The sequence below is a fragment of the Lithobates pipiens genome, unplaced genomic scaffold (assembly GCF_037356315.1).
Source record: "Lithobates pipiens isolate NorthernLeopardFrog02 unplaced genomic scaffold, aLitPip1_a1.2 Scaffold_16, whole genome shotgun sequence".
NCBI classification, from domain to species: Eukaryota; Metazoa; Chordata; class Amphibia; order Anura; family Ranidae; genus Lithobates; species Lithobates pipiens.
Genome location: NW_027507748.1, coordinates 635,195,945 through 635,220,474, shown reverse-complemented (window position 1 = coordinate 635,220,474; position 24,530 = coordinate 635,195,945). Strand labels below are relative to the sequence as shown.

The following is a 24,530-nucleotide window of genomic DNA, read 5'->3' as shown; positions in this document are numbered from 1 at the left end:
AGAACAGCAATGTGCCTTGTTTACATAGGCAGACCGCCGTTCTGCCTGACCCTCTGTCTCCAATCACAGAGGGAGCAGGTCACCGGTGGCAATCGTGGACACTGCAGACCCGGAAGTGCAGAATCACCTACCTGTACTTGATTCTGCGCACAGGAGCCCCCGCAGTAAATGTATGTGGGGCGGTTGGCAACCAAAAAGAAGCAAATACAAGCTAATTGTTTGGATACACTTTAAAGAATTAATTTTTGTTGGGCTAAGAACTAGCTGGAACAATACTAACTACTAACTAACTACTCTCTCAACTACAATGTACATTTAAAAGGAAAACATAATCTTTTCATAAGAAGTGGTTCATGTTTTCAAAACCAGAACAAAATACCTGGAAACTCTGGCCTTGTAAAGTAGATGATCCCAATTCATTTTAACCCATAAACATTTCAGAGATAGAATTGTTCCTAAATCTCTGTCAAGAGGAACAATGATCCCTATATACTACAGACATAATGCATCCATTTCAAGATTTGGTTATCATCTTTAATCAAAACTGTAAATAACTGAAAAACGTGAAAAATTAAGGACATTTTATCAGAGAAATAGAAATGTGAACTTATATTTAGAGTTTATCTTGTGGTATAGTTCAAGTCATATCAATGTTTTACGTGCTTAAGTGGAACAGTGGCTTTTTTGAAGTGGAACAGTGGCTTATGAGTGAAACAGTGGCTTTTTTAAGTGCAACAGTGGCTTTTTTCGATTTGGAACAATATAGATGAAAAGGCTGCTTCCCAACCTATCTCCAGTGGTGGACAAGTCAATGTGTTTTACACCTTTAACTCGTGGTTTTACATGTACTGGTCCTCATCAGCTTCATTGATGAGGATAGACCATTTATCCAGTCTCTCTCCTGTCGACTGTCGAGAATTCTGTCGAGAGATTTTGTTTGCAGACCCTTGGCTAATGTAACTGATCTGGTCCCAATTACTGGAAATATCTCTTCTCCTGTCATCCATCCCAACATGAACGCTTATCTGTGATGGTGTGAGAGGTTTCATGTGGCCTTGGGCTTGGGCTTCATATGTGTCGGAGTCTGGTTTACTGTAGCTGAAACAATGGAACATACAAAAAGGGGTGAGCTTAGATCCAGCTAACAGCACCACTAGAGATGCTACATACTGTAAATATAATATTTAGACCTGACAACCCACTGGTCAAGCGAACACTTCCAAAAATAGAAATCTTTAAACAAATGTATTCAATTCTTTTTTTGTCATTTTTTTTGTTTTGACCTATCATTCATGAATTCAAGATATCCTCCAACTTCCTCCACTCTTTTATTAGAAATGGTGTGAATAAGTACATGGTTTTGAGACATGGTTTTATGAGGCAATGGATATGTAAACTAAAGCCCCATACAGAATATCAGATTTTCTGCTGATTTTTTGCTTCAGATTTATCAAAACCATATACCGTATTTATCGGTGTATAACACACACTTTTTCCCCTTAAAACCAGGGAAAATCGCATGTTATACGCCGATCCTCCGCGATTTCTGAGCGATTTTTGGGCTCTGGGTGGCTTTAGGCTGCCTTCGGCCCTTCTCGACGGCCGAAAACCGCTCAGAAGGGCCGAGAGCGTCTGAAAGCCGCCGAGTACGGCCGAAGGTGGCTGAAAGCCGCCGAGTATGGCTGAAAGATGCCGAAAACGGCCGAAGGCGACCTAGAACTACTGGGCGCCGCCGAGATACACAGGACATCTCGGCGGCGCCATTTTTAAAAATAAAAGCTGACATTATCCCAAAAAGCTGACAACGATGCACAAGGCTGCAATGATGGACAGGCTGCATGACAAGGCTGCAATGATGGACAGGCTGCATGACAGATAGGCTGCAAGACAGGGCTGCAATGATGGACAGGCTGCATGACAAGACTGCAATGATGGACAGGCTGCATGACGGACAAGCTGCATGACAAGGCTGCAATGATGGAAAGGCTGCATGACAAGGCTGCAAATGACACTGACAAGGCTTCAGATGGACACTGATAAGACTGCATTGATGGGCATTTAAATGTAAGGTTTTTTTCCTTAAATTTCCCTCCTAAAAGTTTTTTTCCTTAAAATTCCCTCATAACTTGCATGTTATACGCTGGCGCGTGTTATACGCCGATAAATGCGGTAATATGAGGTCAAACCTTAGGATTTTCAATTGTATGCAATCAGGCAGGCCCTTGCACTACATGGTTTTGGTAAATCTGAAGACAAAAATCAGCAGAAAAACTGATAGTGTGTATGGGGCTTTAGACTTTAGAGAGATTTTTCTAGTATGACTTTGTTATTGCTCACACTCATATCTTTACACTGACATCAGACATCTTCTACATTATCTGCTGCTCTGACTGTTGTAACCCTTTAGTGGTGCACCTCACCTACTATATAACAACGGACATCACAGTAACAAGGGGTAGGCTACATGCTTCTAAAAATGCTAGCTGCCTGGCTGTTATACTGACCTATTTGATTTAATACTCTGAATCACTGGCCTGAATGCTATTTACTTGGTGGTTTTATTGCTGAACTAGACTTTCATTTAGCAAGTCACAGCAATTTGGCCTTGCAATCAACTCAGTATTAGTCTTTTGGCATCTTCTGAGCAAGTTCATTGAGATGAACTAATTGCACTGTCCCAGTTAGCAAAGGAGAATGTTCTCCCGGAAATAATTTCTTTTCATAAAGGCCCACTTTTCTTTGGATACTTCACTGTATAACACACTTGCCCTTTCTTAGGATAGACCCTTCCTTAAACCTAGGACACACACGATCAGAAAATCGTGTTAAAAAATACAAATATTGCTATCAAAGCGGTTGTAGGATAATCTGAACGTTCATACACAGCTTTTGAGCGCCAATAATGACAGTTAATCTGAAATTATCCGAAGAGACAAACATTAAAAATTATTCTCGCATGATGCTAGAACGTACAGTTTTCATGGTATTTGTCTAAAAAAAGAAAAATCAGAAGAGCAAGACCATGCCTGCTAAGAAACAAAATAATAATTTTCACTACAATACAACACATTACAGAAGTTGTATTCTGTCGTAGGAGAATTTTCGTAAGTTTAGTAACTTCTTCATTTTCTATATGAGAATAGCATGCAAAAAAAAGGACGATCATTCATCCGATATTCTCATTGTATGTACAGGGCTTTAGATGCACTTTCCATATGCATATGACATTAGAAGAGTAAGATCATAAAAAGTTGCTGCCAGGTATAATGTGGGCACCTGCAGTACCATTCAGTCCCTGCCCCGCTCGAATGCAGGAGATTCTTGTCAGGCATCAACCTTTCATCCAACCTCTAAAATATTACATTTGTTATTTTGAAAAGCCAGTAGAAATGAGAAGTAAAAAAAAAAAAAAAGCACTTGTAAGTCTAACCAACTTTTTTTGGAAGTGTTCCTTGCCTATACACTAAAAGATATCAGATGATATCAGGAGTAGACAGGGCCTGTTTATTATGCCTATACATATATATATATATATATATATGTAAGGGAAGCATTGGAGTATATTTCATTCATTAATTAGCAAGGGACTATGGCGTATGATTAACGCCAGCAGTAGATCAATATCCTACCAAGGAAGGATCAGGCTACCACTCACCACTTCAACTGTAAGGATGATAAAACCACAGAGACAGAGGAAGCTGCCATTGCTGCTGATCCCATCCATGGCTGTAGCACCAACCCCAGAGGCAGGAAAGCACCTTCAAAGAGAAGACATAATATGTAGTATAAGAAATATTATTCATTGCATTTAGACCCCTGGTGCCCAACCTGTATGCATGCAGCCCTTTGGTATTTATTGTGTGGTTCCCGAGGCCCCTGCAGTATGTGTTTGCCTATTCCATTGATCCTTAGCAGTCTCATGTAATGTGTCTCCAGCCTTCAATTGTCACCTGAAGCATGTGTCTGCTCTTTAACAACTCCTAAAGCATGTTTTCAGTCTCTGACCATCTGTTGTAGTAGTATCTATTGTCGCATGTGTGCAGTATGACAGCTTTCTGTAGCATTACATTCACTTAGCATTATATGTGGCCTTTTGATGAAGAATGTTGACCACAAATGTTTTAGACAATTGTGCAACTCCAGGCTTGTGGCAACAGTTTGGGCAAGTCTCTGCTCCTGCATGACTTTGCCCCTATGCACAAAGCCAGGTCCATAAAGCTCCATGATACTTGCACCTGAGCCCTGACCGCAACGCCACCAAACGCCTATTAACTGGAAAGTCAATTAATCATCCAGCATCACTGCCCGATTTTGCAAATCCTCTTTTGGCTGAATGGGCATAAATTTCCACAGACACACCACAAAATCATGTGAAAAGCCTTCCCAGAAGAGAAGGGGATGAGGTGGGGATATCTCAGTATGAAATGCCCATACTTTTGGAATGTTATATTCAACAAGCATATGTGGATCCAATGGTCAGGTACCTACAAACTTTTGGCCACATAGGGGTTGATTTACTAAAGGCAAATAGACTGGGCACTCTGCAAGTGCAGTTGCTGCAGAGCTTAGCACATGGGCTAAAGCTTCACTTTTCAAATACTCAATCACATGCAGGGAAAATAAACAAAATCTGTATTTTTGCTTGCACAATATTGGATGATGGAAGTCAGCAGAGCTCCCCCTCATTTATTAACCTCTGGAGCAACCACACTTGCAGAGTGCACAGTCTATTTGCCTTTAGTAAATCAACCCCACATTGTATAAATGTGTTTCTCCTGTTTGGAGCACTTCTATAATATTTATCTATCAGTCTACATTCATGGAAACAAGTATTGTACAAGTAATTAAAAAGTTATATGTCCATACCTGCCGCAATGGGAATGCCAAGAAGATTGTATATCAGGGCAAACATGAAATTAAGTCTTATTCTTCTCACGGTCCTCTTTGAGAGATGAATGCTAGCAACCACATCAAGCAAATCATTCTGCAATATATAGTGAGCACATAAGAGTTATTACCAATATCTATAACTTATTCTGTGTTACTAAAATTGTAAAAATGTTATCTTAATTTAATCTTAAAGCGGAGCTCCAACCAAAAGGTAAAGTTCTGCTTTAAGGCCTCCACCCCCCTCTTCTCCAAGTGGCACTTTTTTTTGAGGGGGGAGAGGGTACCTGGTTTTGACAGGTACCGGCTCCCACTTCAGATTGGATCGCCTAAGCTTTCCTCTCCCCTTCCTGCAGTCATCTAGGACATGTCACAGGTCCCAGAAGACTGCGGGACCATCCACAATGCGCAGCGCGACAGTTGAGATGTAAGTTCTGGGGAGAGAAGACGGAGAGAAGGGACGGCTTAGGTGAGAGCATCACTGGATCCCCCAACAGGTGAGTGTGTGTTTATTTCTAGATTGTAAGCTCTAATGAGCAGGGCCCTTCGATTCCTCCTGTATTGTACTGTTAGCCCTTGTACACACGGTCGGAGATTCCGACGGAATGTGTCCTATCGGACCATTTTGTCAGATATTCCGACTGTGTGTGGTCTCCATCGGACTGTTTCCGTCGGAATATCCGACGGACCAACTTTTCCAACTTGCCGGTAAAATTTTCAGACAAAATGCTCCGATCGGACATACTCCGATCATGTGTAGCCTACTCCGACGGACAAAGTGCCACGCATGCTCAGATCAAATTCCTAGACCAAAGGTATTGGCTACTAGCCTGAACGTAGTCCCGTCGTAACGAAATAACGTCATCACGTTATGTACAATCGGATTTTCCGACAACTTAGTCGGACCGTGTGTATGCAACATCACTTCCGGACCTCTTCCAGAATTAATCTGGCGGAATTACTCCGACAGATTTGGTTGTCGGAATCTCCGACCGTGTGTACAAGGGCTAACTGTATTGTTTGCTCTGACATTGTAAAGCGCTGCGCAAACTGTTGGTGATATATAAATCCTGCATTATAATAATATAAATAAAAGTCAGCAGCTACAGTTTTTTAGCTGCTGATTTTTAATAAACACAAAAACTACTGAAGATCCTCTTTAATAATTATTTTACCCTGAACTAACACACTATTAATTACTTGTACTATAAAACCAGAGATACATAGATTTTTCTATTCTTTGTTATTCATAAAGAGCACGCACAACAAGACAAAGTAGAGATAAACCTATTTTTCACACTTTATTGTATCTCAGTGCTTCTGATCTCCTCCAGCCTCTTTCTGCCACTTCCTGCCTACATCTCCATCAGCTGCATATCATTTATCTGGATCAGCTTCTTAATAGTAACAATGGTGGACTATGCCATGACAATATGTGCCAACACGGCCACTTGTAGTCTCTATAATGGGCACATGTGACATGGTGACAAAGCAGATGCTTAACTTGGAGGTAGTTATCACCCAGTATCAGGAAGTGACCTTTATGGCAGGATCTACTGATATTCTTTAACTGCAAATTTAAGACTGTCTTTGAAATGAAAAACTATAAAGATTAATAAATTATTACATGAATACAATACCCTGATAAATTATGATATTTTAGCAATCTTGTCATGCTTTAATTTTTCTCTCCCCACTGCTTATACTTACCTCCTATTTGCTTCCGCACTGAAGGAACAAAGTTCACAAATTCCTTTGAAAAGTCCAAATTGGTTTGGTCAGAGCTTACACAGGCTTAGGCCGCGTACACACGCGGGGACTGTTCGCCCAACTTTGTCTGCTGAACAGTGTTTCGGCGGACAGTCCGCCCGTGTGTGGGCTTTCAGCGGACAGTTTCAGCGAACAGTCTGCTGAACAAAGTTTTTCGGAATTTCCGAAAAACTGTCCGCTGAAACTTGGTTTCAGCGAACAGTCCCCTCGTGTGTAGGCTTGTTCGTCAAACTAAGTTCCGCGCATGCTCAGAAAGGATTTACACGCCGAAAGTTGTAATGCAGTGTATAGGACGTCGTATTTTCCGTCCCGTCGTACGTGCCGTTCACGTCATCGAGCACGGTTTCAGCAAACTGTTCGTTCGTCGTGTGTGGGCAAGTCCGTCCATGCTAATTTTGAGCGGACTGTTCGCTGAAACTGTTTGACGGACAAAGTTGAGCGAACAGTCCCCGCGTGTGTACGCGGCCTTAGGCCTAGTTATTAACTACCCAGGCACATGATACTGCACTGTGGGAGAAAGTGGACAGAGTCACATGCTCCTCCTTACCCAAAAGATGTTCTGGTAAATGAATTCTCTCCAGTGTATGAATGGAATGGCAAGGGACTGAATGAAGGCTGTGTATATACAGAAATGTGGGGGTGTTATGCAGTTAAGTGAAACAGTTACATTATCTTAGATGGGCAAAGCATGGGTCTGCTTTTAAAGCAAAAACTGTTGCTGGATACACAGTGAAAAACCAGGATAGCTGGTTTAGCAAGTTCCTGTTCAGATAACAATTGTGAGTCCACCTATGATGCTTATTATAATCATTGCTCTATGTATAACATATGTGCATGCCCAATCACCAGTGCATTGTGCCTGTTAATGTATTTTTATCTTTGTTCTACCCCAGCAAAAACCTGCTGGCATGAATAGTAATGGTCATCTCCTGTGACTTTATCATTAGTTTTCCATTCTTTGACCTATTTTGAGTTGGATTCTTCTAAAGAGGGTCATAGACCAACAGCAGTATAGGATGGCCCCTCTCTATCTAAGCATTCATGTGCACTGCAATCCCCCCCCCCTCAGTTAGCCTGTTTTCCTGGTGCATAAGCTGTGCGACCACCCTAATAACTGGATATGACAATATACTCATAATTTGACAGAAACATACCCTGATCAGAACAATATCCGCAGCTTCGATGGCCACATCAGTTCCAGTCCCAATGGCGATACCAATATCGGCTCTAACCAATGCTGGGGAGTCATTGACACCATCACCCACCATGGCAACTCTCTTGCCCTCGTTCTGCAGTGCTTGGACTTTGGCTACCTTGTGAGAGGGAAGAACTTCTGCAAAAACCTTCTGGATCCCAACCTTCAAAAAAGCACAAGTGACTTAAGCTCTAAGTAGTTTACCAGTAACTCCATGTACATTACATCCATTAGATTTGGTCATCTATGTAACAGCTGTCAATACCTGGGTAGCAATAGCTTTCGCAGTCTTCCTGTTATCACCAGTTATCAGTGCAACATCCACTCCCATAGCCTTTAAAGTGTGCACAGCAAGGGCGGCTTCCTGCTTCACAGTGTCTGCGATTGCAATCATTCCGCACAATGCACCTTTATAAGGAAGAGGAGATTGTTATATAGCATTTAATTGAATCATCTAATAAATAATTACCATGTGGTAAACTCACAAATGGGTGAAAAGGCATATAGGCTTTTTTACAAGAGGTCTTTTTTTTTTTTAAAGGAAAATGTATATTCGTTTTAAAATATTCTGTTTTGTGTATACAGTTTTTTGTATACTGTTTACATTTATTTTAGACATTTTAGGCATTTATTTTAGACTTATTTGCAAAGCAGATGCCGTTTGCCTTCAGGTTATCTCTGTCTAACTGAAATTTTGCATAGAACCGTCTACACAGTACAGGCAGTAGTGGTGGTGGGGGCAGTGCTCTGATGCACTCACTTGTTTATATAAATTTCAGCTTTCAACAAAGCAGGTAAAGTGAAGGAAAAAAATATTTGATCCCTTGCTGATTTTGTACATTTGCCCACTGACAAAGAAATAATCAGATCAAAAATATCCAGAAAAACGTATTCCAAATAAGTTAAAAATTGATTTGCATTTTAATGAGTGAAATAAATATTTGATCCCCTATCAATCTGCAAGATTTCTGGCTCCCAGGTGTCTTCTAGACAGGTAACAAGCTGAGATTAGAAGAACTGTCTTAAAGAGAGTGCTCCTAATTACCTGTATAAAAAAAGAAACCTGTCCACAGAAGCAATCAATCAAATTCCAATCTCTCCACCATGACCAAGACCAAAGAGCTGTCCAAGGATGTCAGGGACAAGACTGCAGACCTACACAAGGCTGGAATGGGCTACAAGACCATTTCCAAGCAGCTTGGTGAGAGGGTTACAACAGTTGGTGCGATTATTCGCAAATGGAAGAAACACAAAATAACTGTCAACCTCCCTCGGTCTGGGGCTCCATGCAAGATCTCACCTCATGTAGTTTCAATAATCATGAGAACAGTGAGGGAGCAGCCCAGAACTACATGGGAGAATCTTGTCAATGATTTCAAGGCAGCTGGGCCCATAGTCACGAAGAAAACAATTAGTAATACACTATCCCGTGCCGTGAAGGACTGAAATCGTGCAGCGTCAGCAAGGTCCCCCTGCTCAAGAAAGCACATATACAGGCCCGTCTGAAGTTTGCTAATGAACATCTGAATGATTCAGAGAAGAACTGGGTAAAAGTGTTCTGGTCAGATGAGACCAAAATTGAGCTCTTTGGCATCAACTCAACTCGCCATGTTTGGAGGAGGAGGAATGCTGCCTATGATCCCAAGAACACCATCCCCACCGTCAAACATGGAGGTGGAAACATTATGCTTTGGGGTGGTTTTCTGCTAAGGGGATTGTACAACTTCACTGCATCAATGGGAAAAGGACAGGGCCATGTACTGTCAAATCTTGGGTGAGAACCTCCTTCCCTCAGCCAGCGCATTGAAAATGGGTCATGGATGGGTATTCCAGCATGACAATGACCCAAATCACCCAGCCATGGCAACAAAGGAGTGCTCAAGAAGAAGCACATTAATGTCCTGTAGTGGGCTAGCCAGTTTCCCGACCTTAATCTCATAGAAAATATGTGGAGGGAGCTGAAGGAAGTTACCAAACGTCATCCTCAAAACCTTAATGACTTAGAGAGGATCTGCAAAGAGGAGTGGGACAAAATCCCGCCTGAGATGTGTGCAAACCTGGTGTCCAACAACAAGAAACGTCTCACCTTTGCGATTGCCAACAAGGTTTTTGCCACCAATTACTAAGTCATGTTTTGTGAAGAGGTCAAATACTTATTTCACTCATTAAAATGCAAATCAATTTATAACATTTTTGAAATGCGTTTTTCTGGATTTTTTTGTTGTTATTCTGTCTCACAAAATAAACATACCATTAAAATTATAGACTGGTAATTTCTTTGTCATTGGGCAAACCTACAAAGTTAGCAGGGGATCGAATACTTTTTTTCCCTCACTGTATACTGTTGTTGCATTAGCTACATATAGTATGAAGCATTATGCTTTACACCAACTATCCTTTATATTCAAACATCAGATAGAAGAGGTGATACAATCATGGATTACATTACCATCTATAGCAACCAGCACTGCAGTCTGTCCTTTCATCTCATGGCTGGTCATAGCATCATCTACATCGTGAGAAATATTAAGTCCATTGCGTCTCATCCATTCCCGGTTCCCAATTAATACAGAGTGAGGTTCTGGGGCGCTGGCACCTGCAGTCCACAGAAAAAATAAGAATTAGTGAATGGAAGTGGACATTATTTGATTTACAGTATTTTCGATTTAAAAATAGTCTATAGCAGGACACTATTAGTTAGTAAATGTGTGTACATACAGCTTCATCTTAGGATATGTATCTCAACATTATGCAATGAATGATATTCTCTCCGATGCTGCAAATCAAGAGATTGTTCAAAGACCAATAGCAGTGTCTTTCTTCTAGTATTATTTTCAAGTTCTTTGCACAGAAGTACTTACCATAATTCTAGGTCAGCATCAGTCCACTGAAAAGTTATTTATTATAGATGGAGCGGGGGTGGGCGGAGTTAGACTTTTTCTTCCTATACATACCGGTATATATCTTTGATACGAAAAAAATGAAGTCTTCTTTCCATAAGTTTTTACTCCTGTCCACATGGGAATGCTAGGTGTTTTCTTTCATGTTTGTCAGTTGCATTCTCCATGATATAAAATAAATAGCAGGGAGTATAGGAAGTCCTCACAATGGCCACAACAGGTGTGCAGACCTTGGAACCCAGAGTGAGTACAAGTACGAACATGGAAAAATTGGATTTAGAGCTGACAATTCCAAAATGACCTTGCGGGTAAACATTAGTATCTAGCTATTGACTGCTTTATTAAGCAATAGAGATGATGCGTAAATCTTACACATGGACTGAATGGTGAAGTTGCCTGTCTGTGCGATAGGGGATAAAGTCTGGAGAGGAAGCATCACATACCTTATTGTGTAACAAGGAAACACGTCTCTTTTCACGTTGTAGTTGTAGTTTGCACCCGATAAATTACAGATTTGCTTACTATGACATATGTTTTTTGTTAGTTTTAAGTCCTAGGGTTTTTTTTTGTTTTGTTTTTTATTATTGGTATTTGTACTTAGATAAGTAATTGACGGGATGATAATGGTTACAGTGTTACAAGCTTTTTTTTACAAACCCTATCATAACCCATAACATTTCAATTATAAACAGTCTGGAGGATCTGCTATAGGAGGCAAAAAAGTGGGGAGAAGGTGAGTCAGGCACAAGTCTAGCAGGGAAGGCTGGGGGGGGGGGGGTGGAGAGGTACCGAGGACCTGCAGTCACATACTTGCTATTGATGGAGCAACTGTGTGTTGAAGTCGGGAGGCAGAAATGGGTCTGCAAAGGGTTGCCAGATCGCTATGAATTATGCTGTACGTCATTGTGTCTGAGAATCTGGCCTCAAGCTTCTCATTAAGCATTACCGGGGTATTTCCAAGTCTGGCCTCTGCTATGCTAAGAGTATGACTTTTCCAGGCCCTTAGATATTGTCTGCCTTTATTATTATTATTATTCTTCTTCATGATTTATATAGCACCAGCAATTTACAATATAAAAGGAGACAATACAGTTACAATACAATAAAATACAAGAGAATTAAGAGGGCCCTGCTCAGAAGAGCTTACAATCTAATAGGGTGGGGTAGGTGATACAGAAGAATATAAATGTGGGGAATGAGCTGATGGAAGTGGTAGGAGCTTAGTTGGAGACATGATAGGCTTCACTAAAGAGATGAGTTTTCAGGGATCGCCTGAAGGTAGCAAGAGTAGGGGATAGCCGGACTAGTGGAGGTAGCGAGTTCCAGAGGATGGGAGAGGCTCTGGAGAAATCCTGGAGATGAGCATGAGAGGAGGAGACAAGAGAGCTTGAGAGTAGGAGGTCTTGAGAAGAGCGGAGGGGACGATTTGGGTGATATTTGGAGGCAAGTTTGGTGATGTAGCTCGGGGCAGAGTTATGAATGGCTTTGTATGTTGTGGTTAGTATTTTGAATTTAATTCGCTGGTTGATTGGGAGCCAGTGAAGACATTGGAGGAGAGGGTTGGCAGACACTGAGTAGTTGGTAACGTGGATAAATCTGGCAGCAGCATTCATAATAGACTGAAGAGGGGATAGCCTATGGAGAGGCAGGCCAATGAGAAGGGAGTTGCAATAGTCAAGGCGTGAAATAACAAGGGAGTGAATGAGGAGCTTGGTGGTATCATTTGTTAAAAAGGGGCAAATTTTAGAGATGTTACGGAGGTGAATTCTACAAACTTTTGACGATTGGACTTGGGGCTGAAATGACAAGTCGGAATCCTAGGATTACACCTAGTACCCTGGCGTGAGGGGAGGGCCTGATGGTTGCATTGTTGATTTTGATGGAAAATAATTAGTTTAACCACTACAGATCCGCGCTATTGCCAAATGACGGCATTAGCGCGGACCTACATTTCCGGGACGACGTCTATTGACGTCGTCCCGGATACGAGCGGCCTGCGCGCCCCCTGAGGGGCGCGCGCGGCGCGCTCTGTGATCGGCGAGTCCGTGAGACTCGCCTGATCACCGATCCGTGCAAGGGGTTGATCCCGATCCCTTATCACGTGATCAGCTGTCAGCCAATGACAGCTGATCATGTGATAAAACGGAGCCGGTAATCGGCTATTTTTCCTCCTCGCGCTGTCAGCGAAAAAAAAAGCCGATCACCGGCGGCCGTGATCGGGACATCAGTCCCGATCACGGCCAGCAATACAGCTGACCACCTGCCCCCTGCCAGTGCCCACCTGCCCACCGCCGTGCCATCCTGAATAAAAGTAAGTGCCCCCCATCAGTGCCCATAGTGCCCACAGTGCCACCTACAGTGCCACCCACAATGCCACCCACAGTGCCATCCAGCAGTGCCACCAACAGTGCCACCCACAGTGCCCACAATCTGCCTCAAAGGTGCTGCGACCCAGTGCCGCCCATCAGTGCCCAGCAGTGCCGCCCATCAGTGCCCAGCAGTGCCGCCCATCAGTGCCCAGCAGTGCCACCTATCAGAGCCACCTATCAGTGCCACCTATCAGTGCCCATCAGTCCCATCTATCAGTGCCCATCCGTGCCACCCATCCGTGCCACCCATCCGTGCCACTTATCCGTGCCACCCATCCATGCCATCTTATCTGTGCCCATCTTTGCCCATCAGTGCCGCCTTATCTGTGCCCATCGGTGCCGCCTTATCTGTGCCTATTAGTGCCGCCTTAACTATGCCTATCAGTGCCCACCAGTGCAGCCTATCAGTGCCCACCAATGCAGCCCATCAGTGCCCACCAATGCAGCCCATCAGTGCCCACCAATGCAGCCCATCAGTGCCCACCAATGCAGCCATCAGTGCCCACCAATGCAGCCATCAGTGCCGCCTAATCAGCGCACTTCAATGAAGGAGAAAAATGACCCGTTTGCAAAATTTTATAACAAACTATTAAAACATGATTTATTTATTTTTATTTTTTTGCATCTTTTTTTGTTTGTTTAGCAAAAAATAAAACTCCGAGCTGTAACTAAATACCACCAAAAGAAAGCTCTATTTGTGGGAAAAAAATGATAAAAATTTCATTTGGGTACAGTGTTGTATGACCGCGCAATTGTCATTCAAAGTGCATCAGCGCTGAAAGCTGAAAATTGGTCTGGGACTGAGGGGGGTTTAAGTGCCCAGTAAGCAAGTGGTTAAATAAGTGGTGTGACATCCATGCTGATATGTGAAAGGAGACTGAAGGAGTGAAGTGAGGAGTAGACAGATAGATTTGGGTATCATCGGCGTATAAGTGGTATTGGAAGCTGTGGGTGGTTATGAAGTGACCAAGGGAGGAGGTGTAGATAGAGAAGAGAAGGGGTCCAAGAGCGGAGCCTTGGAGGACCCCCACGGAAAGAGGCAATGGAGAGGAGGAGACAGAGTTGTAGGTGACACTTAAGGAACACTGTGATAGATAGGCAGAGAACCAGGATAGAGCAGAAGGGAATGTAGTTTATTGAGGACGAGCGGGTGGTCAACAGTATCAAAGGCAGCAGAGAGGTCAAGTAGTAGGAGTATGGAGTATGGAGTATTGGCTGTTGGTTTTAGCAATTAGTAGATTGTTAGTGAGTTTTAGTAAGGCAGTATCCGTGGAGTGCTGCGAGCGAAAGCCAGACTGAGGTAGGAGCTAAGACGGTTGTAGACTAAGCGTTCTAGAAGTTTAGAGGTGAAGGGGAGCAATGAGGTGGGAAGTTGTTCAGGTTTGTGGAGTCCAGTGAGGGTTTTTTAAGTATGAGGGTGATCTGCATATGTTTTAAAGGGGAGGGGAAGGTGCCACTAGAGAGGGAGAGATTGAAGATGTGTGTGAGGGAGCATAGGATAGAATAAGAGGGTGACCTTAGTAGTTGTGAGCGAACAGGATCCAAGGGACAATTGGTTAGGTGGGCATCTGAGAAAAGTTCTGTAACCTCTTCAGTAGTAGCCAATTCAAAAGAGGAAAGTGTTGAATGTGCTATTAGGCCAGGTATGTTGGGTGGGGAAGATGTATGCTCAGCGGAGGTGACCTCACGAATTGCATCAATCTTGTCTTTGAAGGGATTGGCAATCTCTTGGGCAGTGAGTGAGTTAGCGGGTAGAGGGGGTGGGGGACAAAGCAGAGAGTTAAAGGTTGAGAAGAGCCGTTGGGAACTGGAAGACAAAGTATTAATAAGAGAAACAAAGTAGGCTTGTTTGGCAGCATGGAGGCAGGAATTATATTTTAGAAGGGCAGATTTATATAGGGTGAAGTCTTGCAGGCATTTGGTTTTACGCTACAGTCGTTCAAGAGCGCGACAATGTCTCTTGAGATTTCTAATGTTGTCAGTTTGCCAGGGTTGTAACGGTCAGGGCCTGATTCTGCGTGTGGTTAGAGGAGCAAGTACATCTAGTGATGATAAGAGTGAACTGTTGTAGACAGAGGTGGCAAGGTCAGGACAGGGGCGAGATTATGTCATATAGGTGGTCAGTAGCAGAATAGAGAAGAGAAGGGTTAAGGTGGCGAAGGTTCCTACAAGTAATTGTTAGCTGCTTGGAGGGATGGGTGGTTGGAGGCAAGGATACAGTGAAACTGATGAGGTTGTGATCAGAGAGAGGAAAGGGGGTGTTTGTGAGGTTGCCAGGGTTGCAGAGATGGGAGAATACAAGGTCAAGGGTATGACCATTGGAGTGAGTGGAAGTATGTGTCCATTGGGTTAGGTCAAAGGATGAGGTTAAGTCGAGAAGTTTAGCTGTAGTTGGGCCGATAACATTGACAGGAATGTTAAAGTCACCAAGAATGATCGTGGGTATTTCAGAGGAGAGAAAGTAGCGTAGCCAGGCAGCAAAGTCATCAAGAAAGCGCAACACTGGTCCAGGAGGTCGATAAATTGCTAAAATTCTCAGAGAAATAGGAGAAAACAGACGAATACAGTGCATCTCAAAAGAAGAGAGGAAAAGAGAGGGAGGGATGGGAAGGACTTGGAAGGTGTATTGTGGGGATAGAAGGAATCCAACTCCACCTCCTTTCTGTCCATTGGGTCTGGGGGAGTGAGTCCAATGGAGACCACCATGGGAGAGGGCAGCAGGAGAAGCTGAGTCCAAATTTTGAAGCCAGGTTTCAGTTATGGCGAGCATGTTAAAGCCATGAGAGATGAAGAGGTCATGTACAGATGTTAGCTTGTTACAGCTGGAGCGGGCATTCCAAAGGGCGCATGAGATAGGTGGGCTGCTTTGAGGAAGCTAGGGGACAAAGCTTGGTTCCTTCTACCCACGTTGGTTTCATCCTGCACACACTTGTAGTTACAGAAATTAAGTATGTACATCTTCTTATAATGGGTAGTAGGGCCCCACTCTGTATAAGTCCCTTTAATGACTCTGGTTGCTCACTGCTACTAGGCCGGAGGCCTGCAGAACATCTCCCCAGAGGCCTAGTAGGTTAAAAGCATGACTTTAGGAAATGGACTACTGTTCCCTGCCAGCCCAACTTGCAAATCATGTGCCCTCAGGCCACATCGACTTGACACAGATCCCCACAGTCTCTTTTCTGATCCAGGACTCCACATCATCCACAGTGTGTATGATGAAGACTCTGCTAATGACCGTGTAAAAGCAGAGTTCCCTCACAGACTTCCTGTCTTCTCCTGCCCTCCACTGTGCTAACACTCACCACCCTTCCACAGCCTTGAGTCTTTAATGAGGAACTTGACCGGACCATGCTTTCCGACAGCTTCACCTGCCCCTCTGCTCCAGGAGTTCTCTACCAACCAACCGTGTGGTGGCCGAGACATTGTCAATGACCGTGTAGAGGCAATGTTTCCTCACAGTTCTCCCTAGGCCTCCTCCTGCGATCGGCCCCCCCCCCCCCCCAGATAAGAATGGCCTCCTGCTGCTGCCTAGCACCTATCACCTCAGCTTATATATGAGGCCGCCCCCTGAAAATACAGATTGGGGATTGGTCAGGGCTCACACACAAGCTGCCTGTCACTCCAGTTCTAGGCCCAGCCCCTCTTCAAGAATCTTCTCCCTGGAAGCAGGGGGGCGCCTCAGTACTGAAGTGCAGGTGGTCACACACACTGCTAATCTGACCACTCCCAGCCCCCAAATCAAAACAGACAGGCCTAGCTTGCAGCATAGGCCTGCCTACATTTCCCTGTGCTGACTGTCACTAGTAAAATAACCCTTACTAGCACCTACCTACTGGTAGAGGGTGCTACACATATGCTCGACGGGAGGCGTAAAAGACTAAGATCCAGGTCGTGAGGTGAGGGTAGAGGCCCCATCTGGTGAGGACATAGTAGAGGTATGACCAGGAAACTGAATCAAAAGACTTTCTGATATCCAATGACAGCAGTAAAGCCAGGGGCCGTACCTACTGATGAATGAGATTTGTAATCCTTCGAATATTATTGCTGGCCTACCTTTATATATCAGATGTCCAATCATGACTTGTGGCAAATATTTTCACAAGCAGCTTGACAAGTTTAAGCCCTTGTACACACGGTCGGACATTCCGACGGAAAATGTCCGATCGGACCGCGTTGTCGGATAATCCGACTGTGTGTGGGCTCCATCGGACTGTTTCTGTCGGAATATCCGACGGACAAAGTTTTAGAGCTGGGCTATAAAACTTTCCGACAACATGATCCGATCGGACTTTGTCCGATTGCGTTTAGAGAAATCCGATCAGACAAGGTGCCACGCATGCTCACATCAAATTCCTAGACCAAAGCTATTTGCTACTAGCCTGAACGTAGTCCCGTCATAACGAAATAACGTCATCACGTTACGTACGATCGGATTTTCCAACAACTTTGTGCGACTGTGTGTATGCAACACAAGTTTCGGACAAAATCCGACGGATTTTGTTGTCGGAATGTCCGACCGTGTGTACAAGGGCTAACAGGGAGATGGCCCTGTGACAGTTTTAATTTTTCCCATACAAATGCTACTTCTGTGAGTGGGGTTACAAACATACCTTGTAATTCAGGTGTAATGATCAAACTGCTACCATCCTGCGAATGGCCAAGTCCACTTTTGTAAACATTTTGCTCATTCAGACCCTCTTCACTCTGCACCAGGACACTTTCCACATTGTTCACTTTACAACTGATCCCACAACCTGGAACAGCCTGAAAGTCCGAACAATAACCCAGAGATTCTGTACCAAGCTCCTAGAAAAACACAATTATGAAGACTCTTGATAAATACACAAAAAATTCCCTTAGCTTATTGTCTATCCATAATACTAAGGTCAGCTGTAATTAGCTATGGAAAATAAATTTAAACAAATCATTTTAACTTATTTAGCAACAGCCATTTTTCTAATGCTGACTTTAAGTCGCATATACAGTATCTGACAAAAGTGAGTACACCCCTCACATTTTTGTAAATATTTTATTATATCTTTTCATGTGACAAGACTAAGGAAATTACACTTTGTTACAATGTAAAGTAGTGAGTGTACAGCAGGGGGTAGGCAACCCCCGGCACACAAAGCCTCTTTTGCCAGCACTCGACTCCCTCCCCATCAGCAGAGCAGCGCAGGGAAGTGTCTGTGAGACACTAATGCATTCCAATTTCAGAGTTCCCCACACCGCACCTACACTGAGGGGAGGCACTGTGCCCCCACACATTATTAAAGATGGGAAACATTGTTTGGTTCTCTAACTTTGCTGTAGCTGCGATCGTCAGGTTTTGTGATGGGGAAGAGGTTGGGTGTAGTTCTGCTAAGGGGGGACCCGGTTTCCAGGAGGAGGAGGACTGTCATTGGTCACTGCTAAAGTCAATCACAGTCCTGTTAGCCCCACCCACCATCTAGAAGAAGATGACTCGCTTGGCTGCCACTACCAATCTCAGAAAGAAGGGATTTCACTGTGATTGAGAAAACCACAATCAGGTGACAGTTTGTGGAATTACTGTTGAGCTTCTGGGAACTTTGGTGAAATTATTCCTGAACCTTTGTGTCATATACTACTAAACCCCTGCACTCTGTGTCCCTTTAAGCCACAGCCAGTATTCAGAGCAATGACAATCACACCCAACTTTTCCTGTGGCGCAGAGTGCCAAACTTTTTCTCAGTTGCGAGGGCCCAACTTATGATCCTGCACACAGGCCCACTGCTTTCAGAAAATACCCCTGACCTGAGCTCATCATTGCGCATTCCATGCGGATGCTTGTGACATCACATACATCACATACAAGCACATGAGATGGATGCGAGAGTTGGATCAGCAGGATGAGTGTGCCAGGAAAGATAGATGTGTCTCATCTCTACTTTCTTTCACAACTCTGCATTTCACACATATCATAGATGAGCAGGAGGGTACAGCGGTGGGGAAAATGAGCAGGAGGGATTCAGAGGTGGGACAGATGAGCAGAAGGGTACAGCGGTGGGGCAGATGAGCAGGGAGGTAGAGTGGTGGAAGAGATGAGAAGGGGGTTCAGCAGTGGGACAGTAGAGCAGGGGGGTACAGTGTTGGGACAGATGAGCAGGGGGGGGGGGGGGTTTCCAATGTTGGGCCAGATTGGAGGAAGGTTACAATGGTGGGAAAGATTAGTAGGAGGGATTCAGTGTTGGGGCAGAGGAGAAAGGAGGTACATTGGTGGAACACATGAGCAGGGGGTTACAGTGGTGGGGCAGAAGAGCAGGGCGTATAGTGGTGGGACAGATGCGCAGGAGGTACAGTGGTGGGACGGATGAGAAAGGGGGTTACAGTGGTGGGGCAGATGAGCAGATAAGTTCAGTGTTAGAACAGATGACAAGATGGTTCAGCGGTGAGACAGAAGAGCATGGGGGTACGGTGGTGGAGCAGATGTGCAGGGAGGTACAGTGGTGGGGCAGATGAGAAAGGGGAACATTGGCGGAGCAGATGAGCAGGGTGGTACAGTGGTGGGACAGAAAAGCAGGGGTGGTACAGTGGTGGGCAGAAGAGCAGGGTGGTATAGTGGTGGGACAGAAGAGCAGGGGGGTACATTGGTGGGGCAGATGTGCAGAGTACTACAGTGGTGGGGCAGATGTGCACAGTAGTATAGTGGTGGGACAGATGTGCAGGGTAGTACAGTGGTGGGGAAGTTGTGCAGGGTAGTACAGTGGTGAGGCAGATGTGTAGGGTGTTACAGTGGTGGGGAAGATGTGCAGTGGGTACAGTGGTGGGAAAGATAAGCAGCGGGGTATAATGGTGAAACAGATTTGCAGGGGAAAGTAGTGATCTGAGGTGTCAAGGTGCATAAATTGGGGCTGATCTGAGGTGTGCAGTTGCAGGAATTGGTGCTGACCTGAGGCGTGAGAGTGCAGGTTGTTAATTTCTCACTACTAAAGTCAGCATGGTGGTGGGAGTGTCATGGTCTGGGGCTGCATGAGTGCTGCCGACACTGGGGAGCTACAGTTCATTGAGGGAACCATGAATGACAACATATACTGTGACATACTGAAGCAGAGCAAGATCCTCTCCCTCGGAGACTGGGCCACAGGGCAGTATTCCAACAGGATAATGACCCCAAACTCACCCCCAAGATGACCACTGCCTTTGCTAAAGAAGCTGAGGGTAAAGGTGATGGACTGGCCAAGTAGGTCTCCAGACCTAAACCCTATTGAGCATCTATGGGGCATCCTCAATCGGAAGGTGGAGGAGCGAAAGGTCTCTAACATCCACCATCTCCGTGATGTCGTCATGGAGGAGTGGAAGAAGACTCCAGTGGCAACGTGTGAAGCTCTGGTGAAACTCCATGCCTAAAAGGATTAAGGCAGTGCTGGAAAATATTGGTGGCCACACAAAATATTGACACTTTGGGCCCTATTTGGACATTTACACTTAGGGGTGTACTCACTTTTGTTGCCAGCGGTTTAGACATAAATGGCTGTGTGTTGAGTTATTTTGAGGGAACATAAAATTGACACTGTTATATAAACTGTACACTCACGACTTTACATTGTAGCAAAGTGGCATTTCGTCAGTGTTGTCACATGAATACTGTACATAAATTGTCATTTTAAAGGGGTTTTCTATGCAATTATAGAGCACCATCACAACTTCTATTATGTCTGATTAAAACTGCACTATTTAAACATACCATCTATGCATTCCTACTAGAAAAACAATGCTTGGTAAGAATATTATTTTGTTTACACTTCTGGTGGCACAAATTGATATTCTCCCTGTAGTGCCTAGTAGCCATTATGGAGTGAGCAAGTTCTTCCACAAGGAGTACTGCACATAAATGCCAAGTCTTGCCAAGTACACCAAGAAAGGGAAGTTCACTACCACCAATGGTACATACCACTGGAAATCTGCCATACCAAAGTTACCATTGCTGATCTTTTGGAAATGTTTGTTCATTGACTTTCTGAGTCAATGATCTAGTAAAACTATTCAGGTCAGGAGTCCTAATGTCCCTTGGACTTTACTGGCTGTTTGTTTGTTCCAGAAAGTGACTCAGAAAGTGTTTTAAATCCAGAGAGGAGCTAGCATTTTCAGAAGGCCGAAACCATGTTTCTCCCATGACAGGCTTCCTTTGAAAGAAAACCTCCTCCTTGTAGTGATGTAAATCTAAATTAAAGTGGTTATAAAGGCAGAAGGCTTTTTATTTTAATATATTCTATGCATTAAGGTAAAAAAATCTTCAGCATGCAGCTCCCCAGCCCCTCCTTATACTTGCCTGAGCCTAATCTCGATCCAGTGAGGTCCACATGAGCCGAGGCTCTCTCAGCTCTCTCCTTAATTGGCTCAGACACAGCTGTGGGAGCCATTGGCTCCTGCTGCTGCCAATAACAGCCAGTGAAGAGAAAGTAGGGGGACAGGGCCGAGCTGTGCTCTGTGTGTCAATAGACACACAGAGTAGGGCTCTGGAGTAAACACACACACAAGTGCCCCGATAACAAGCGGGTTGCCATTGGGGCACTCAGTGGCAGGGAGGAGCCAGGAGCACCGGAGGGGGACCCCAGAAGAGGGGGATGGGGTGTTCCCTGTGCAAAACCATTGCATAGAGCAAGTTAGTATAACATGGCTTCCAATACCACTTATACGCTGATGACACGCAAATCTATCTGTCGACTCCTCACCTAACTCCTTCACTCTCCTATCGCATTACAAAACTGAGCTATTAATATCCCCCCCCCCCCCGCCCGTGCCCCCCTCCATGACTTTTCCATCAAAATCAACAATGCAACCATCAGTCCCTCCCCTCGCGCCAGGGTACTCGGTGTAATCCTAGACTCTGACTTGTCATTTCAGCCTCAAATCCAATCGTTGTCAAAAGTTTGTATAATTCACCTCCGTAACATCTCAAAAATTTACCCCTTAACAAATGAATCCACCAAGCTCCTCATTCACTCTCTTGTTATCTCTCGCCTTGACTATTGCAACTCCCTTCTCATTGGCCTGCCTCTCCATAGGTTATCCCCTCTTCAGTCTATTATGAATGCTGCTGCCAGACTTATCCACCTTGCCAACCGCTCAGTGTCTGCCAACCCTCTCCTCCAATCCCTACACTGGCTCCCAATCATTCAATTCAAAATACTAACCACAACATATAAAGCCCTTCACAACTCTGCCCCGAGCTACATCACCAATCTTGTCTCCAAATATCACCCAAATCGTCCTCTCCACTCTTCTCAAGACCTCCTACTCTTAAGCTCTCTCATCTCCTCCTCCCATGCTCGTCTCCAGGATTTCGCCAGTGCCTCTCCCATCCTCTGGAACTCGCTACCTCAACCTGTCCAGCTATCCCTTACTTTTGCTACCTTCAGACGATCCCTGAAAACTCATCTCGCCAGGAAAGCCTAGCACGTCTCCAACTAATCTCCTACCACTTGCAACAGCTCATTCCCCACAGTTACAACCTTTTGTACCACCTGCCCCATCCTATTAGATTGTAAGCTCTTCTGAACAGCTCATTCCCCACAGTTACAACCTTTTGTACCACCTGCCCCATCCTATTAGATTGTAAGCTCTTCTGAACAGGGCCCTCTTAATCCTTTTGTATTTTATTGTATTATAACTCTATTGTCTCCCTTTTATATTGTAAAGCACTGCGTAAATTGTTGACACCATATAAATCCTGTATAATAATAATAATAATGTTGGTTATTTAATAGAAAAAAAAAAACAAGCATTTGCAATCACTTTAATATGGTTTTCTGTTAGTAAGCAAAAGCCTTTCCTTTATGTTAGAATTTGTGTAAGACCAACTTTTAGTACCTCTTTGCAGTACTTAGCAACAGCCATTCCCAGGGGATGTTCACTGCTCGCTTCTGCTGTCCCCACCACTGCAAGCATTCTTTTCAGAGGGATGCGCGACGTATCGCTAAGTAGCAGCACTCTCATAACCTTGGGGACCCCATGTGTTATTGTGCCGGTCTTATCAAACATCACTGTGTTTATCTGTAACAAAAAAACATAATCGCACTTTTCAAGTTGGTGTGGCTTCATGTCAAGATATTGCTCATTTATGACATTGTGCATCGTCTGTAGCTAGCTTACAAAAGACATTAGTCTCAATTCACAAAGCTAACACAACAGGATAAGGTGACAAGTCTGTTCTGCTGAGTGCAATGAGATTTGAGAGCCTTATCCTTGTGTTAAAGATCTGTGAATCAAACACATTGTCTATAAATGTGTGAAATTACAATTGTTTTGTTGTTCAGATCACACCAAATAAAATGTTGTTGATCTTCCATTGCAGACTTGAAAATTAAATTTAAAATCTGATTGGTGGGTAGCTATAAAATAAATAGTTTTTATTTCAGATGCTGACACGTGTTTTGTCTAATGGCAGGATAAATAAATGTACTGAATATGTACATGTGACTTCAGGTGCCACACTGGACCCTATGTTGGTGTCCAGTACTTGTGTTGGGTGGCTAAGTCTATCTTCCAGGGCAGCGGTTTTCAACCTTAGGCAGATCAGGGCCCTGTAAATTCTTTCAAAACCTTCCATGCTGCAATGGGGCCATGATCAATAGGTAGATTGAGATTGATCTGTTACTGACCCCAGTCTAAACCTTCCCTACTCTATGTATTTGTACCCCACAGCAATCTATCAAATTCCACTTTAAGGATTCTCCAAATATAAGATGGCATATGACTGCTTTCTTTTGGTTACAACTCCAGTTCTCTCTGTATTTTAAATTCTCATTTTTAATGTAATGTCCCTGGAGCATACATTTTTACACAGTGACTTGTTACACAAATTCAAACAGCAATCAGAATGGATACAAAATTGCAAGAAGTAATTTCAAACTGGTTGTTAACAGAAAAAGAGCGATCATTGGACCAGCACTGAGCCTAGCAAACAGCAGAGGATGAGGGTGCGTGGCTCCAGCAAAAGCTATTAAGAGACTAGGAAGAGAATGAGAAAGTGAGTGCATACCCTAAACTGGCCAACCCCCATGCACAACATCGCAGTAGTAGATTGCACCTTTTCCTGCCAACCAACCATGTGAGCTGCAGATCAGCTCAACCTGGTGGTTGCAAGAGGCTTGTGGGTATTTTTTTTTCTGATCAGTAAGCTCCTATTTAACCTCCAAATCCAGACTGCACTCCTACTTGCAAATGAGTCTCCACTGCAGTGTGGCATGTTTGGGCTTGCACAGCATATCCTCTGACACCAAGATTGTCACTGTCCTGCACTCCCGCTGGCCCTCCAAGGGAAAAGACACAAGGATCCCTTCAGCCAGCTCTAGTAGTGGCTTTGCACTAGTAGGGGAAGCTGCGGCCCTAGTGTGCATCAGTATTCTGGGATGGAGAGACGTTCAGTGCAGCCAGAGCTAGAAGGAC

The 24,530-nt window shown here is 44.1% G+C and overlaps 1 protein-coding gene across 2 annotated transcripts in view; it reads right to left on the bottom strand.

Moving 5' to 3' along the window:
* Positions 1–520: 520 nt before the first annotated feature.
* The window catches only part of ATP7B (ATPase copper transporting beta), a 100,275-nt gene continuing 76,265 nt past the window's right edge, over positions 521–24,530 (bottom strand). For both annotated transcript variants that reach the window (XM_077484224.1, XM_077484223.1), the window contains exons 14-21: positions 22,953–23,135; positions 17,732–17,927; positions 10,302–10,448; positions 8,118–8,260; positions 7,812–8,015; positions 4,867–4,984; positions 3,656–3,758; positions 521–1,098 (exon numbers count right to left, since the gene is read on the bottom strand). In XM_077484224.1, the coding sequence (XP_077340350.1) occupies positions 840–1,098; positions 3,656–3,758; positions 4,867–4,984; positions 7,812–8,015; positions 8,118–8,260; positions 10,302–10,448; positions 17,732–17,927; positions 22,953–23,135 (1,353 nt within the window). In that variant the 3' untranslated portion in view covers positions 521–839. The remainder of the gene's footprint in view (positions 1,099–3,655; positions 3,759–4,866; positions 4,985–7,811; positions 8,016–8,117; positions 8,261–10,301; positions 10,449–17,731; positions 17,928–22,952; positions 23,136–24,530) is intronic.